General features: G+C 40.4%; 1 protein-coding gene across 9 annotated transcripts in view; it reads right to left on the reverse strand.

The window, feature by feature from the left end:
* The window catches only part of FGFR1 (fibroblast growth factor receptor 1), a 68,181-nt gene that overhangs the window by 10,122 nt on the left and 40,247 nt on the right, over positions 1 to 17,812 (reverse strand). For 2 of the 9 annotated variants that reach the window (XM_074208835.1, XM_074208833.1), the window contains 5 exons: positions 7,808 to 8,074; positions 6,338 to 6,427; positions 5,756 to 5,928; positions 2,646 to 2,769; positions 1,712 to 1,902 (listed from right to left, as the gene is read on the reverse strand). In XM_074208835.1, the coding sequence (XP_074064936.1) occupies positions 1,712 to 1,902; positions 2,646 to 2,769; positions 5,756 to 5,928; positions 6,338 to 6,427; positions 7,808 to 8,074 (845 nt within the window). The other 7 variants (XM_074208836.1, XM_074208834.1, XM_074208839.1 and 4 more) reach the window with 5 other exon arrangements.

Genomic DNA, 17,812 nt, shown 5'->3' on the forward strand with positions numbered 1-17,812 from the left:
AAAGAACAACATATAAAGCAAAAGTCCAGTAGAAACCAACACAACACCAAACCAAACCAGCCGCCCATGCCAAGCATTTTTCCATGGCTCTGGGCACCAGAAACACAGGAGAAAAACAGGGAGAGGTTGGGGCTGGCTTTTCCATTTGCCACAGCGGTTTGGGCCCTAAACCAGTTCCCGGCATAGGATGGCCCCATCTCCCGGTTACCTTTTGCCACAGGTCTGGTGACAGTGAGCCACGCAGACTGGCGAGCTTCACCAATATAATTGGAAACCTTACACACATACTCCCCGCTGTGGGCCTCTGTCACATTGAACAGGGTCAGCACTTCCGCATCTGAGCTATTAATCCCCGAATGCTGGAATAAACCAATTACATACCAGTCAATTGGGCAGACACATGGGCACTGCCAGGCTTAGCCCCCAGGTGGCTGCCAGGCAGGTGCAAGGTGCTAAGGGAAAGGGGTGATTAAATGAAAAATGTCAACTTTTGTCATTTTTACAGGGTAGGATCAGTTTCCCTCAGGTCAAGAGAAATGACTGAAAAAAATATATAAAAATGAAATACCAGCAAGACTCAAATGTTCTTGCTTTATTCTATATTCCATCAGTACAATTATAGATTTATATATATATATATATATATATATATATATATATATATATATATATAATTTCAGTCCTGTCAAACTCTTTGTACTCCATGGGGTTTTCTTGGCAAATATACTGGAGTGCTTTGCCATTTCCTGTAAACAGTGTGAAGTGACTTGACCAGGGTCACACAGCTAGTAAATGCCTGAAGCCAGATCTGAACTCAGGAAGATGAATGTTTCTGACTCCAGGTCATCTAGCTTCCCATTACATATATACATACATACATACATATATATATATATATATATATACACACAGATGATGCACATCTGTGTGTATATATATACTATGTAAAATCTGGAACTGGATATGGGTCAGTAGAAAGAGATGAGTAGCCTAAGTACTCATCCATAGATCCATTTATATGCAGGATTGATTTCAGAACCAATGACAGGGTCAGGCTTAAGCTTGGGACAAATGGGTTGCAGAAGGATGAGTACATATAGTTCAAGGTCAACAATATGAACTTTTTTGACTTCTGATGGCTTCTTATTGCAAGACTTAAGCAATTTCCTCACTAGGATTTATGGAGAAGCAGAATTTTAAGGGTGAAGGATACCTGGTGAAGGGAGAAGCAGAGAAGGGGAAGGGGCATAATAGGTCAGTACTTAGGAGCAAGAGGAAGAGAGATAGCTTTTCCATGATTGAGAATTTGAAGGTAGTAGTTTGCTAGCTTGAACTAGATGCTTCAGATGATTGTACCCTTGCTCCAACCCTAACTCCCAGAAAGGAAACTTCAATGTGGAGGGGAGAATTGGGAGGTCCTGTTCAAAGGCCCTGACTAGAGATGGAAACCAAATGCCTCATGAATGGCTGGCTCTCAAGTCACAGAAAAGTTCCTCTCCCTAGGCTTACCTCCTCCCCTCCTCCCCACACCTTCCTACTGGAAAATTCCTGGGAAGAGAGTTTTATCCTCAATAAGACTGAGTGCTTAAAGGAAAAGGAATATGGGCCCAAGAACAGTAAATGGACTTGACAAGCAGCTTGAGCGACATTACTTCCTTCCTAGACCACAATGCCCATGAAGAGTGGTTCCAAGTCCTGGGGCCAGTTTTACCTTGAGAATTTGCACATATGGCAGGTTATCTGGGCCAATCTTACTCCCATTCACTTCAATGTGCTTTAGCCACTGGATATGAGGCTGTGGGTCACTATACACCTTGCACATAAACTCCACATTGCTGCCCAAAGCTACTGTTTTATTGGCAGGCAATCCAGCCTGCAGGATGGGCCGGTGAGGTGACCGCTCTACAAGGAAGGAGAGATGGGAAAACATTAGTCATATCTCAAAGCAATTCAAGCCCCATAAGAAAGCAAAAAGAGTTTTGGTCTAGACACCAATTGGGATACTCTCATTGATCTCTATCAGGCTCCCATAAGGTAACTTAAAATTTGAAGACAGTACCCCTAACCAATGAACCCAGCCTTTTTCTTGCATTCTAGGATTCTGGGAGTCAGACAGAAAAGCTCTCATTCCCACTGGTCCTCAGAAAAAAAAAAGACTCAACTGACTCGAAATAATCATTTTCTAAAATTCCTAAATATAAATACCTGTTTTTTTGGATTATATGTTCATTTCTGGACATTTGAAATTAAAAAACTCTTAAGAAGAAGTTATCTTAACCCATTCATAACTCACCCCCTCAAGCCCATACACCATATTGTTTCCTGAAAAGATCCATTTCCCATGTCTATAACCCTTTGACTTCCTTTACCATATTCTGTGGAAGTGAGAAGTAACAGCTTATGATCACAACTAAATAGTCATCGAGCACTTGCTATGTCTAGAAAGCTTTGCTAGACACTTTGAGAACCATGAAGATGAATCAGATTCAATCTCTGCCCTCAAGGAGCTTACAATAACCCTTAGTGAACATGGAAACCACCTCTTCCAACTCCAGTTTTCTTTTTTCCAAGTTCTTGATTCCTTGATCTTTTCCTCAAAGGGTTTAATTCTCAGATCTGTCCCTCATTCTTGTTATTCTCCTTACCCACAACATCCAGCTGATAGGTGTGGTTAATGCTGCCATATTCATTTTCTACAATACAAGTGTAGTTGCCTTTATCAGATGGCACCACTGAATCCATTATGATGCTCCAGGTGGCATAGCGGACCTGAAAGGAAGTAAGAATGAACCACTGAGAAACAAAGCATAAAACCAATACACTACATCTATAGGTCGAGGTGACACAGTGGATAGAGCACTGGCCTTGGAGTCAGGAGGATGAGAGTTCAAATTCAGCTCCAGACACTTGCCACTTACTAGCTCTGTGACCTTGGGCAAGTCATTTAATCCTTATTGCCTCATATTCAGGGCCATCTCCAGTTGTCCTGATTCATAGCTGACTACTGGACCCAGGTGTCTCTGGAGGAGAAAAGTGAGGCTGGTGACTTAGCACAGCCCCCTTCACTTAAATCCAATTCATGTGTTTGTCATGGCATCACTTCCCTGATGCTGTGGTCCTCTTCAAAAATGAAGGACAAACATTATTATTATTATTATAATTTATATAGCTCTTTAAGGTTTGTGAAGTGATTTATATATATTATTTTACTTGATTGCTCACAACAATCCCAGGAGTAGGTGGCTATAATTATCTCTATTGCAGATAAGGAAACTGAGACAAACAGAGGTTAAATGACTTGTTCCAGGTAACAGTACTAATTTTCTTGACTCCAAGTTCAATTCTTTATCTACGACAAAAAAAAAAATCATTCTTGTGATAGGACACAAAAGTTTTCTATGTCCTGACACAAAGATTTTTGTTGAAATGGATTGCTCTTTTCTGGCTTTGTTTTCCTAAGAAACAGTGAGAGGAGTAAAATGCTCCAATTAGCCCTCCTTACAAGAGCCTTACTGGAAGTCAGGAAGGAACCCCATGCTATAGCTGTCCTTGGGGCATACATAGACCCAATGCCTCAACTTTTAATTACCCCAAAGGCAATTATCAGTCTTATTCAAATAAATTCATTCACAGCACTAGTTATGTGTTCTTTTTACTTTCAAATTCAAATAAAACATGATGCTTCTCTATACTGAATATGCAATTTAAAAATATATACCCAGTAAACTTAGTTTCAATATTTCCATGATTTTTTATCTTTCCTCTTTGTTTTCCAAGTTAAGTTTTTTAGGAAAGAAAAGAGGTAAGAGGAAGAATAAGGGTCCACAAGAATAATCAACAAAGTTTTATGTATTGTATCATTTTTTTCTAGTTTTTCTTCTGTTTTGGATTTTATTTTTTTCACAAAATGATTAATATGGATCTATGTTTAGCATGGTTATACATGTAGAACCTATATTAGATTGCATTCTGTCAGGAGGAGGGGAAAGGGGAGGGAGAAAAATATAAAACTCAAAACCTTGCCAAAAAAAAATGATTGGTGAAAACTACGGTTGCATGTAGTTAGAAAAACAAGAATATTTAAATTTTAAAAAATCAACAAATAAGGAGATTTGGTAACTGAGTATTAGGGAAGGAGGCTGCTCTGGGGGAAAAGAATGAAAGATTCAGAATCAGAGGATATATGTAGGTTTGCAGTACAGCTCTGCTATTTACTATTTATGGGAAGGTAAATAAAGCAATTTGTCCCAGTGGGCCTGAGAGTTTTCTGACTTGTACAATAAAAGTGTTTGATTAGATGAGCCCTAAAGCCCCTTCCAGATCTGAATCTATTCTCTTATATTATTCTTATGAAAAGATGAGAGGCCAAATAAAGCAGGCACAACTTGTCTTCTTAACCTAGCAGCAGCTGCTTCAGATTCTTTAAAAGGACAGGTAGGAAAAGATAGAGAAAACTCCTTTTTTTCTTCTGCCCCAAATTCTGCATACATACATTATATTCATGCAAGTACATATATAATGTGCATATATACATGTATATTCATATATGTATGTTGTCTATTCATTCCTTTTTTATTCCTATCAATCAAACAAGAACTTAATGAGCATGGGTCGCTATATTGTATTGTGATGTATGGGGTGGGGGGAGCTCATTAACTTTCCCACCGAGCTCTCCCCTCTTCCTAACCTTCCTATTACTTATTAACTACAAAGAAGCAGTCACCCCGAGAGCACCACCATCTTGCCAGTCACTCAGGCTTAAAACTTAGGAATCATCCTCTCTCTCTCTCTCTCTCCCAATTCCCCTATCCAATAACTTGTCAAGTCCTGTTCTTGGTATCTTTACAAAATCTGATCCCATCTGATCCCTTCTCTTCCCTGAAAGTGTCTCCACCCAGGTGTTGGCCTTCATGCCTAGACTACTGTACTAGCCTTCTGCTTCACCTCCTTCTCTCTCCATTACATTGTGTCCTTTGCTCAGCTGTCAAAACAATCTTCCTAAAGTGCAGATTTCCCTTGCCTCCTCCCCTCCCATTCTATAAACTACCGTGGTTCCCTGTTCCCTCTTCTCTCCAGAATTGAATTTGAATGCCTCTGTTTAACTTTTAAAGCCCTTCCTCACCTGGTCCATTTTTATTTTTCCAATTGTCTTATTTATATTTTACTATCCTCTGTATACTTGGTGATCCAGTGACCCAGAGCTTCCTACTATTCCTAGCAAAAGATAATCCCTGATATTTGGAATTCTCTCCCTCATCTCGATTTCTCAACTTCCCTGGTTTCCTTCAAGTCCCAGATAAAACTTCACTTTTTAAAAGTCTTTCTCCAGTGATCTCTCTTCATGTCAGTACCTTCTTTTGTAATTATCTCCAATTTTTCCTGCATATATCTTGTTTGCACGTAATTTTCATGTTTTCTCCCCTGATAAGTTACTGAACTCTTTGAGAGCAAGGATTTGCCTTTTGCCTTTCTTTGCATCTTCAACTCTTAGCATAATGTCTGGCACATATGAAAATATGTTAAACATGATTAAACATGTATAATCTATATTATATTACTCAATGTCATGAGGAGGGGGAAAAAGAAAAATGTGTAACTCAAAAACTTACAAAAAATGAGTGTTGAAAACTACCTTTGCATATTATTGGAAAAAAGTAAAATAATATTAAAATATGCTTGTTGACTGTTCTCAGCAGTCCCCCTTTCAGTTGTTGTCCCTAATTCATCTTCCCAACAACTTCCCATATAGCCACACCTTATAGCCCCCAATCCGATGGTCAGGCTTGAATTCTTTGCCATTCTTCAGCCAACGCAGAGTAGGATTAGGGGTGCCATTTGAGGGGCATTTGAACTTCACTGTTTTAGCTGCAGGTACTGCGTGCAATTTCTTTTCCATCTTTTCTGGTGATGTCCAGTATGGAGCCACGGCTGCCAAGGTGAAGGGTAAACCGAGAGAAGTAGAAAGGAAATCAGCCAGACCAAGAAGCAAGAGTATTGGGTCAGTGCTGTGTTATACCTCTCCCAGTAATGACCCTGATGCCAGGCATACTATCTGGGAAAAGTAACTGGCACTGCCCACTTAGCCCCAAATGAACTATTTCCAGATGGATCATTCAGGGAATTATTTTATAGCCATGAACCATCAAAGTCCACCATTCTTCCCTGCCACATATCTAGGCACCTAGTGCCCTTCAGTCTTTCCACAGATTGTTGTTGCAGACCACAATCAACCTAAACTATCTTCAGACAAAACTCTCTAACCTTCCCCCTCTCCACACCCTGGCCTTTCCCAAATCCCCAATTTCCACAGGTAATAAGGTAGGAAACAGTGTCTCACGCGTACGGTTTGGCTTAGTGTTATCTGACTCTTTTTCCTCTGATGAAGAGTCATCATCATCATCATCATCTTCTGAGGAAGGGAGAGCATCTGTGAAGAAAGAGGAAGAAGCATTTGGAGTTATTTCCAAGGAAGAAGGATGCTTTCTAGGGTCTCTAAACCATATCAGGACTTAATAGCTTGACTCCACAGCTGTTCAGAGGAGTCTTCCTGTTTGACATAAATATAGATGACCTCCCCCAAGTCACTTCTCCTCAAGGACTAACTTTCATTGTAATATAAGAGCAACTGTTTAATAGTTATCAGAAGTTCACATATCCATTCTCATCCTCTCTCTCAAATTCAGCCCAGACCTGCTCCTGCCTCCATCCCTAAATCTTCCCAGAAAATTTCACCATCAGTTACATAGGCTACAGCTACTGCCTTTAAATGAACATGGTGACATGTGTCAAGTATCGCTCCTCCTCCCCATCTTAACTCCAGGGTCCACAACAGTGGCTGCTAGGGAGCTTGCTGACACCTAAGACCACTGTGACAACATAGTAAGTAAGTGGTGCCCTTCCCTAGCGCCTAAACAGTTAGGGCTTTCTAACCTGCCTTTCTTTAATGAAAAAAATACCTGCTTCATACCGCTGCGTCTGACAATATCACTTCCCAACAAGTACATCCTGACCAGGACCCAGAAGAATCCTCAGCACAGACCTTCCAGCCCCACCCAAGGGGTGGGTTTCATTTGTCCAGAACCATTCAAGTTTATGTCGATACTTCCTCATGCTTAGTGACTTTTAGGACACATGGATCCCTAGGTAGGACCATGTTTCAGTGATGCCTGCTTCAGGTGTAGGAGATACAAGCCTACATTCCTGAGATTTGTGACTAGTTCATAAATGTCCTTGTCATATACCCTCGAGCCCTTCTTTGGTGAAAATGCCACTCTTACACCTTGTCAAAGGCTGAACAGTGGCCTTTAAAAGAGACCAATGCTCCAGAGCTCTCCAGTTCCCTGCAATAGCTCAGGAGAAAATGGTCCCAGGTATTCTCCTTATAGCCTAGCAGAATAAGGCTATGCATGAGGCCAGGTGTCACTCATACAGCTCCAATGATATGGGTAATGTTGCTATGTGTACCAAGGCTGAGGGATGCCAGCTGTCCGGTGAGCAGCTGAGCCCCAACAGGCACCCTGGAGATCTGGGCATGCCGTGAGAGTGAGGATTCAGTGAGATGCTCACTCTTTAGGAGCCATCAGCCATTGCTCTAGGGAAAAGAGGGAAGAACTTGAGATTTGGAGATATTCTCAATGGGGCTCTTATCACTTGAGAGCTAAGCCAGGCAATGGGCAGGCGGGCAGCAGAGGTTAGTGGGCAGCGGCTCTGAAGCAGAGTGTGGAGGGGCAAGGGAAACCATGAAAGAGGAGGAGAGCATCACCTCCCCATGAGACCACTAGAGGTGGGGAGGTGCACTGCTACCAACCTGAGACATTGACGGAGAAGTAGGTGATGTCGCTGCCTGAGGGGCTGTTGGTCACACAGGCGTAGAGGCCAGAATCCGAGGGGACAGCATCCCGCACCTCTACCTCCTCCCCTGTGATGCGGGTGCGGTTGTTCTCCACCAGCTGCACCCCGTCCCGCAGCCAGTTGATACTCTGAACATCTTCCCTCAGCCGACAGCGAAGCTGCAACAGGTCACCAGGGTGCGCCAGAGAGGACTCCACTTCCAGGGGGGCTCCCCAGGGCAGGGCTGCCCACAACCCGCCACCCGCAGAGGCAGGAGGGAGAAGAGACAGGGAAGGGGGGAAGAGAAGAAGGGGAGAGAGACAAAGGGCATTACACTAGCTGAGAAGGAGCCATGGCATCCAAAGGACCACCAGCGAGGGGACCATAAAATCTAAAGAGGGCCTGTTGACTCTGGGGGCTGGCAATGAGTGGTGGCCCCAAATCCCCTTCACCTCTTTCCCAACTGACTCTCTCATAGAATATAGAAAGAAAAAAGCAGTAGTTAGAAAGCAGCTGCAGTAGCATTAAGCATTTCATTTCACGTTTCATTTCCCTCAATCCTGAGGGAAAAGGCTAGCTATTCCAGACCCTTCTTCCTCCCCCCCCAACACCCCTCTGCAGTCAGGGTATCTTGTCTCCCCACACTTGCTGGCTGGCTGCCAAGAGCAGTCACTTCCTGGAGAACAGCCCCCAATTCCCTTTCAGCATTACCTTGTTCTTGCCCCAATTTCCTAATAGCACCCCCTACTCCCCCCAAAAAGCACTGCCTGTCTTCCTCCTCCCCCCCAAAATGTGAAGAAGGCAGCTTGGTACCCTGCAGTGGGTGGGCAGGAGAATGCTTAAATAATTTGCAGAGTGCAAACAAGGCAGACACTTCTGTGAGAGTGAGAGCCCAGGGAGAGGTCAGCTTAGGAGAACCTCCAGTTAACAGGTGTCGGGGCCCAAGGATTCCTAACGTTCTACAATATTAGAAACAGAGGCGAGCAGCTGCCACAAGCCCCACACTTGCCCTGGCAGCATGAGGCTGCTGTACACAAAGGTCCTTTCTCCTCATCTTATCATTCAGATTTTCTCTCTCCAGTTATACAACCCGTACCCCGACCCACTCCCACATACACCCCCAAGGGCTGGTCTGGTCCTGGCAGCCAAAGTTCAAAAAGTCCCCTTTATGAATTCCTAGAACCTCTCTCTCTCTCTCTCTCTCTCTCTCTCTAATAACTATATAGTAAATATAGTAACTACCCTTCACTACATTCAGATATATAGATATATCCTCTGACATCACTCTGATACTCTCTGACCCCCCCCCCCTTTCTTCAGTATGGAAACGAAATATTCAATTCTTTAAGCACATTCCCTCATCTTCCTGTCCGTTATCCTACTCTCAGTTTCTGTATGCTGCTCATATTTCCTAATTCAGGTAGGAGCTGAAGAAACCAGCTTCTTGGCTGTTTCTACTATAGTATATACCACAACTCTTTCCCCAAAACTATGGCATTTACAAACAGACCCAAGTCCCCAAAACTTCACCACCATGCTCTAAAGAGTGCAGACTGAGCCAGTGAACACATAGAACCCTTTCAACAAGGGGTCAAGGAACAGTTCTAAAGATATAAAGGCAAAAGATTGTAGATTGTTGTTTTGTGGTTGAAAAGGGGACCTTAGGGATAAAGTTCACTACTCTTTGTCTTCCCTCCCACAATTTTACAGATAAGGAAAGTCAAATGATTTGTCCAAGGTCACACATGGTATCAGATCCATTATTACAGACAATCTTCTGCTTATCAAATCTAGTGTTCTTCCCACCACCACATACTGTGCTAGAATCAGTCCATGTTTTGTATGGTTCATTTAAAGCTGACTTCCCCACCTTTAATAAAAAGCAGTGGTTTAGTGAACTTGCATTGATATAAATAGCTATACATATGTTTATCACAATCATAAAATCATGTTCCTATCCCCCTAAGAAAATGAGGTATTTGAAATCTCTTTTTGAAGGGTGGGAGAGGCAAGAGAAACTTCTGTTAGAAAACCTCTGTCTTAAAAACAGTTATACTACAGATCTAACAGAATGACCTCCAACCTTCACCAGTTCTCCTGAGTAAAATCAAGGTGAAATAGATCACATAAATGATTTAAAAATAAGTTTCTCTGGTTTTAAAAAGATGTTATTCCTTATATTTTAGATAGTTTGCGGTATTATCCACCTCAGACAATAAGAAGCAATTGAGAGGCCTTCAAGGAAAACAGCAAACACTTTTATTGATCAATTCTCATTTCCCTTCAATGACCTCACTGATTAAATATTTTGCCTCTCTTAATCTGTACCAAGTTACCAGCCTTTGGACAAACAGTGAACTCAAATTCTTAGCCTCTGGCATCACATATTTGACTTCAACAGGTCCCAAGGACAAGAGGTGCCAAGGAAAGCAAATGGCATTTTCCCCAGGAGGAAAGAAAGAAAGAAGACAGGACCCTGCTGAGACAGCCTTTGCCTTATTACAACTTGGATTGAAGACAAAATGCTTCCCACCTGTCCCCAGAGCAGTCTGCAAACAAAACTCCTCTGTCTGATACGGGGCCCAGTTTTTCTTTCCTCTGTGCTATTTTTGCAGATCCAAGTTTCCTTCCAAATGTTTCTGGAATTTGTCTCCTTTTCTCTGTTCCCACTGTCTTTTCCCAAATCTAGGATCTCACCATCTCATTCCTCCTTAACTTCAGTTTGACCGACTTCCATTGACCCCACATACTGCAACCAGATTAATCTCGCCAAAGTGCTTTTATCTTATAACTGTCTTGCTCAAGAAAACACATTGATTATAATGGTATGGTAAAATGAAAACTCCTGGGTCTGGCAGTCAAGGCTCTCCCTAATCTGGATCTACTTTACCAAGTCAGCATTTTTCCAGTCTCTTGCTATGCTCTAGCCAAGTGCCTTCTCACTGACCCTTCCCAACAATACACCACATTCTCAATTCAGTAATGGAGCCATTAAATTACTCATGCTAGTTATCTATTGTTATCTATTGGTCTCTTCCCTCTTCTCTGCGTATCTTATTTTTGATTCATCCTGCAAGCCAAAGTCCTAGATTCATGAAACCTGGAAGTCATTATATGGTCCAACTTCTTTCATTTCACAGATGGGGAAACAGAGACTCAGAAAAAAGGAAATGGCTTGACCAAGGTCACTCACATATTGAGCAGCAATGCCAAGACCAGAGTTCTCATCTCCTGATTCAGAGTATAAGATTTTTTCATCTTACCATACCACTATCATCTAACACATTTTGGAACTTAATCATATGTTACATCATCTCCTCTTGCTGAAAATCCAGTGGTTTCCTATTGCCTTCATGTTCAAATATAGAAGGAAGTCCTTTGGTTATATGGTTAATATCTAAAGTTCTGCCCAATCTGATTCCTTCTAATTTTCTTTTATTCTACTGCTCCTATGTATATTATGATTTAACCATACCAATCTATTCTTCCTTAAATGTGATACTCCCATTTCTATGTTTTCTATACCTGAAATGCTCAATCATTACTTTAGCTTTCTTTCTTTCTTTTTTATTTTTAGTTAGGTGACTTACCCAGGGTCACACAACTACTAAGTATCAGAGCTTAAATTTGAACTCAGATCTTCCTGTCTGTAGGCCCAGTGCTCTATCCCCTATGCCACTTTAGCAGCCCCCTAGCTTTCTTTAAGATTCAACAAGTACCACTTTCTCCAGGAGGCCTTTCCTGGTTTCCAGTCCCTACCCCTACCTCTGCATTTATATTGTTATATTCTCATTCATTCATATATATATATATTGTCTTCTCTCCCCCTCCTACCTGCCCTCCTGCCCCACTAAAACTCAAGTTTCTTGAAAGTAGAAGCTGTTTTTTGTTTTTATTTTGTACATATCCACTGTTTGAATTCTGACTCTCTGATCTTTCTCTAATTGAAAATTCACTCTTCCCCTGGAAGGATGGTCAGCTCTGTGACCTCTTCCTCTTATTGTCTGGTTCCTCCTAGAAACTCCATTGTAAGGAGAATGACTAGGCAAGTCAAGTCTTTACTCTAGACTCTGGAATTTCTCTGTCTTTCCCCCTTCTTAGGTACTAAGCTCTCTCATTACAGTGTACCTTCCTGAGGGCAGGTCTTTCTATTTGTATTTGTATTCACAGAACTTAGCCCAGGGTCTGGTAAGCAATGTTTAATAAAACTTGTTGATTGACTACTCAGTTACCAAACTATCAAATGTTATTTGTATCATTTCAAAGAAAAGATAATGTTAATTGGGGCATGGTATTTCTTTTATATTTCCTCTTTATCCCTCCTCACACCCTCCCCAGTGCTAGATATGGAATAGATGGTCAATAATTTCCAAATGAATGCTTTTTTTTGAACTGAATTTCACATCTGACATAACTTAGTAGTTAATGACAACCTAGGATTGCAGTTTTTAGTATCTTTTGTCATGTTCACTGTGATCTAAAGTAAGTAGATGAATCCTTTTGTGCCTTGTTTTTTTTCAGTTTGGAAGATAGAGATAAAGATGTAACACAGAAATGTTGCAAAAACTAATGGTTCTATTTGTTCAATTGTGTATCTATCTTTCTATTCACCTATCCAAGGAGGATTGATTTGGAGATCATAAATCATTGTAAACTTACTGATTCATTGACCCCAAACCAATCAGTAGTCATGACTTGCCCAGTGTGCCCTACTAGAAGATAGGTCAAGGATACTTAGCTTATTTTCATCTGTCCTCCATATCAACCATGACCAACTATAGCCTTTCAGTTGTTAGCAAGAAATGAGGTACAACGTGGAACTGGACATATTATAGCTAACAAAACTGGAGATAGGTTGAAGGTCAGCCTTGAGTAAACCCAGCCACATTTTGACTTTGAGTAGAGAACCTAATTAATTGGGAGATGTATTATATTAGGAGAACCAAGTGACAATTGTTAAGCTAGAGTAGAGCAAAAGAAAATAACTAGCAGAGTGAGAATACTTGAAATAAGGCCATTTAAGGATCTATTGAAAGAACTGGTGAAATTTGGTCTGGAAAAGGTGACAAAGGACATTATAAACTGCTTTCAAATATTTAAATGTTATTATATGACTGAGAGAAGAGCAGAATTAGGAGCAATGGGGGAGGACTGATATGTTATGAAGAAAAGCATCCTAATAATCAGCAAAGCCTGAAAGTGAAATGGACTGCTTTGGTAGATAGACATCACAGAGAATCTTCCAGGGAAGTCTGGGTATTGAGAAGATTCCTGTTCAGGGATGGGTGTGGAACAAATGACCTCTAAGCTTCTTAGGTGTCAAATATATTGCAAAGCAAAAATGAAAATATTGAATAAAATAATAGAACATAAATAATGTCAGTATGTGGTTTTCTACATCAACATGCAGCTCCTTATAGATGGTTTAATGGTCCCTGTTTCTATTTGAATTGAATATCATTGTATTTTGATTATTATTACTATAAGGAAAAGGAGAAGATGGTGGAGTTGTTGATTTCAGAACACAAAGTCAGTTCAAATCTTTATTACAATTAATTATATATGGACTTTGGGGGCTATAACTATTAACACTCTAAGGTGAGCAAAAGATTTTACAAATATTTTCTCAATTGGTCTGCACAGCAAGGTAGGTACAATTATTATCCCAATTTTACAAATAAAGAAACTGAAGCAGAGAGGACCTAAGTTTGATTCTCTTAGGATCATATCTGAGGCAGGATTTGAAATTGAGTCTACTTCATTTCAAGGTCCTTAAGAAGCTTATAATCAGGGTGGCTAGGTGGATAGAGCACCGGCCCTGGAATCAGGAGTACCTGAGTTCAAATCCAAACCTCAGACAATAATTACCTAGCTGTGTGACCTTGGGCAAGCCATTTAACCCCATTGCCTTGCAAAAACAAAAAACAAAAAAACCCCAAACAAAAAAAGAAGCTTATAATCTAATAAGAAATGAGAAGAGTCAATATATATATATATATATGTATATATATATATATGTAACTGCTACAGAAAGGAATGTGATAAATTTAGGGGGTAGGTCTGCACAAAGTTTTTTGCTAAATGTAAAGAGAAACATCATTTTTAGCTCAGGGTGGGAGAAAATCAAAGAAGTCTTTATGGTGAGGGCACTTGATTTGGATTCTGAAAGGAGGGATTTTAAAGAGTGAAAATTGTGGGAAAGCGTTCATTCCATACACATGGGGGGACATTTTAGGCAAAGGCAGAATCAGAAGACAGGAGAATGAATAGCTCAATTTAGCTGGAATAGGAAGTACATGGACTAGGGGTCAGTGGAGTAAGAATTGAAGAAAAGAAAAGAAGAAAGAAAGAAGGATTCAAAAGTTTGCCTTACTGAAATGGCTGACCACGGGGTCAGAGTACTTATTGCTTCCACATTTACCTACTCAAGTTAATACTTCCTTAAACCTCAAGAACTGGGGAAAAAACACAATGACAAGAGAACAAACACACCCAGCCTAAACCCTTAAAATGTCTTAAATCCAGAAGCAGGATCTAGGACAGCCAAGATAAATACCTATATGGTCCACATCTTCTACTGAGTACCTTCCTCAATTCCTTCTCACATTTACCTCCACCAATTTCCTTGCTCTTTTATTTTTGTAAAAAATTTGTTTAAAATTCCATCTTTTAAGTGGGCTGAAGACTATCAAGGACAGGAATACTTTTCTCAGTGATTCTCAATAGTTGGTGAAGATAGCAAATTTCTAGGGTAGACTTCTTTCCCAGTTTGCCTGAAATCAGAGGGAAAAGTTTCTTGCTGTTCTTGGGTTTATGCAAATTAAACTACTTTTAATCCCACCTTTTTCTCATTTTCTCCTAAAACACTATTGCTTTTGTAGCCTAAAATAAGTCAACAGGTGTGGCATTTTGCTGGTGGCAGGTTTGGATCCTTCACACATCATATAGTAAAGTACGTACTCTGGTCTAAGGTTTAATAAAGCAAAAGGTCCAAGTTATTCTTGTCTCTTTTACCATGCAGATGCATTATATATTGTGGGGTAGGGATAGCAGTGTGGTAGAGGAGGCTTCTTCTCTCAAGTTTTGGGGAGACAGACACAGAGAGAGACAGAAAGAGGCAGAGACAGAGAAAACAGAGAGAGCAACAGAGAGACAGATTCAAACACATCTAGACCTTAACTATTCTTTTTTTTAGGGTTTTTTTTTGTTTGTTTTTTGCAAGGTAAATGGAGTTAAGTGGCTTGCCCAAGGCCACGCAGCTAGGTTAATTATTAAGTGTCTGAGGTCGAATTTGAACTCAGGTACTCCTGAATCAAGGGTCGGTACTCTATCCACTGCGCCACCTAGCTGCCCCAAACTTAACTATTCTTGTGGTAAAAGAAAGGACTAGAGTCTCTTTAATTTAAATGTCATATTCATTGAAGTGCCTATGAGTAAGCATTATAAAAAAGGTCATATGAAAAGACATGGTCTCGACTTTGAAATTTAAAAAATTTAAAAAATACCTGAAATATACTTTTTCAAACAACTGAGATCATATGGGATTACAGATTTAGAGTTTCAAGAGCTATCCCAGTCAAACTGTAAGGATGAGGAACCTGAGTCTCAACCTGAGTTGAGATTTGAATCCAGATTCTCTAATCTAGAGTAGGGATTCTTAACCTAGGGCCTGCGGTTCTTTAAAAAATATTGTCTTCAGGGGCGGCTAGGTGGCGCAGTGGATACAGCACCGACTCTGGAGTCAGGAGTACCTGAGCTCACATCTGGCCTCAGACACTTAATAATTACCTAGCTGTGTGGCCTTGGGCAAGTCACTTAACTCCAGTTGCCTTGCAAAAACTAAAAACTAAAAAATAAAAAAATTGTCTTCATTTCATAATTCATTCCCTTTGTAATCCTTAGTATTATTTCATGTATTTAAAGACATTATTCTGGCCTGGGAGTCTTACCAGCTAACTGTATGTAAATCACTTAGCATTTGCTTGCCTCAGTTAACCCAGCTGTAAAAATAAGATAGCACCAATTTCCTAGGATTATTGTGAGGAGGAGATAGATAATATTGGTAAATTGCTGTGCAAATCTTTATGTGCTTTGTAAATGTTGACCATTATAATTATTATTATAACCAAATATTTGAAACATTAACACAGGAGCCCTGTTCCTAATGGAACCAATTTGATGGAATACTTAGGATATAAGTTCACAAAATAATATAAACATCATGTTTTTACACAAATATCAGCACATGATGTTGTGGAGGGCATGAGACAGATGATAGGTTTGGAGTTGGAGGAACCTGTATTCAAATCCCTCCTACTAGCTTTGGGATCCAGGAAAGTTCCTTCAACTTTACATGCCTCTGTTAACTCCTTAGGCCCAATATCTATTAAATCAGGAATTCTTAACTCAAGGTCTAAAGAATCATAGATTTCCATAAGTTAGTGAACTTAAAGGAGGGGGTGGGGTGGGAAGGGGAATTGTTATTTTGGCTAACCTCTAACTGAAATTTAAAAACATCATTTTCATAAGGGAATCACACAAGCATCACCCAGTTGTCAAAAGGGTCTATGACACACAAAAAGGTTAAGAACTCCTGCATTAAATTATATAAATGAGTTGTGGTTCCCGATTCTGATAAAACCACAGAGCTTTCAAATATTTAGGAAATACTCCAGAAAACCACTCCCTTCTACTTCCTTCAAAGTTGTTTTTATTAGTGTGTTTCTTCCACCAATCTCAAATGTAACTCTTGCTTTAATAAGTAGTCCTCATGAGTTGCTGTAGCCCCAAAATAATTTCAGAACTGGAAATAGCCTTAATCATATAGTCTAATCTCTTCAGCTAAGCTTCAGAGGATGGCAAAAGTGGCAGCAGTTAGGTGGCACAGTGTATAGTTCCAGGTCTAGAGTCAGGAAGACTAGTTCAAATCCAGCCTCAGATACCCAACTGTGTGACTTGGTCAAGTCACTTAAACCTACTTGCCTTATTTTCCTTATCTGTCAAATAAACTGGAAATGGTAAACCACCTTAATTTCCTTATCTATCAAATGAGAAGGAAATGGCATACTAATCTAATATCTTTGCCAAGACAATCCTAAATGTTGATTACAACTGAAATGAATGAACAAGAAGTTAGTGGAAGAGTTTGGGACCTTGGCCTTATTTCTTATGAAGGTGTTCTCTTCATTCTCTTGACTATGGAAGCCAATAAAAGACTTTCCCATTCCTAAAAGGGGAAAATGAGGCATAGTTTGTTGAGTGGTGTCTGACTCTTCATCATATTATGGTTTGCCATTTCCTTCTCCAGTTCATTTTACAAATGAGGAAACTGAGGCAAATAGGATTAAGTGACTTGACCAGGGTTACACAACTGATGAGGAGCTAAGGCAAATAAGGTGAAGTGACTTGACTAGGGTCACACAACTGATAAGAAACTGAGGCAAAGTTAAATGACTTGACCAGGGTCACACTACTTATAAGTCAAGGCCGAACATCAACTCATGAAGATGAGCATTCCTAACTCCAGACCTGGAAATCTATTCACTGTGCCACCTAGCTGGCCCTGAGATTTAGAAAAAGATGTAAAAGAAACTATGATCAGATAATAAAATGTTCACCTGGGTAAATAACATAGCTGCTTCTCTTTTCTCTTATTCCACTCTAGATGCAATTCAACTCACTGTCATTGATGCTTTCTCCACTAGAACATAGTTTTTTGTTTCTCTTTGTCCCTATCACTTCATAGTTGAGCAAATAATTAATAAACACTTGTTAATCAACTGAGGCAGAACAGTTTGTATTTGGTTCACCCTGCCTACCTTGTTTGTTTACAAAGTCTCTGGAATTTGGAAGGGAATTGGGGGGGAGGGAGAAAGGAGGGCTGGTTGGGTGGCAACTTTGAGGGTTGGGGAAGGATGTTAAAAAGTATTACCTCTTCAGAGAGAGACCACAACCTCCTCTCAGCCCACACACTTTCCATTTC

This window comes from Macrotis lagotis, chromosome 1 (assembly GCF_037893015.1).
Source record: "Macrotis lagotis isolate mMagLag1 chromosome 1, bilby.v1.9.chrom.fasta, whole genome shotgun sequence".
NCBI classification, from domain to species: Eukaryota; Metazoa; Chordata; class Mammalia; order Peramelemorphia; family Peramelidae; genus Macrotis; species Macrotis lagotis.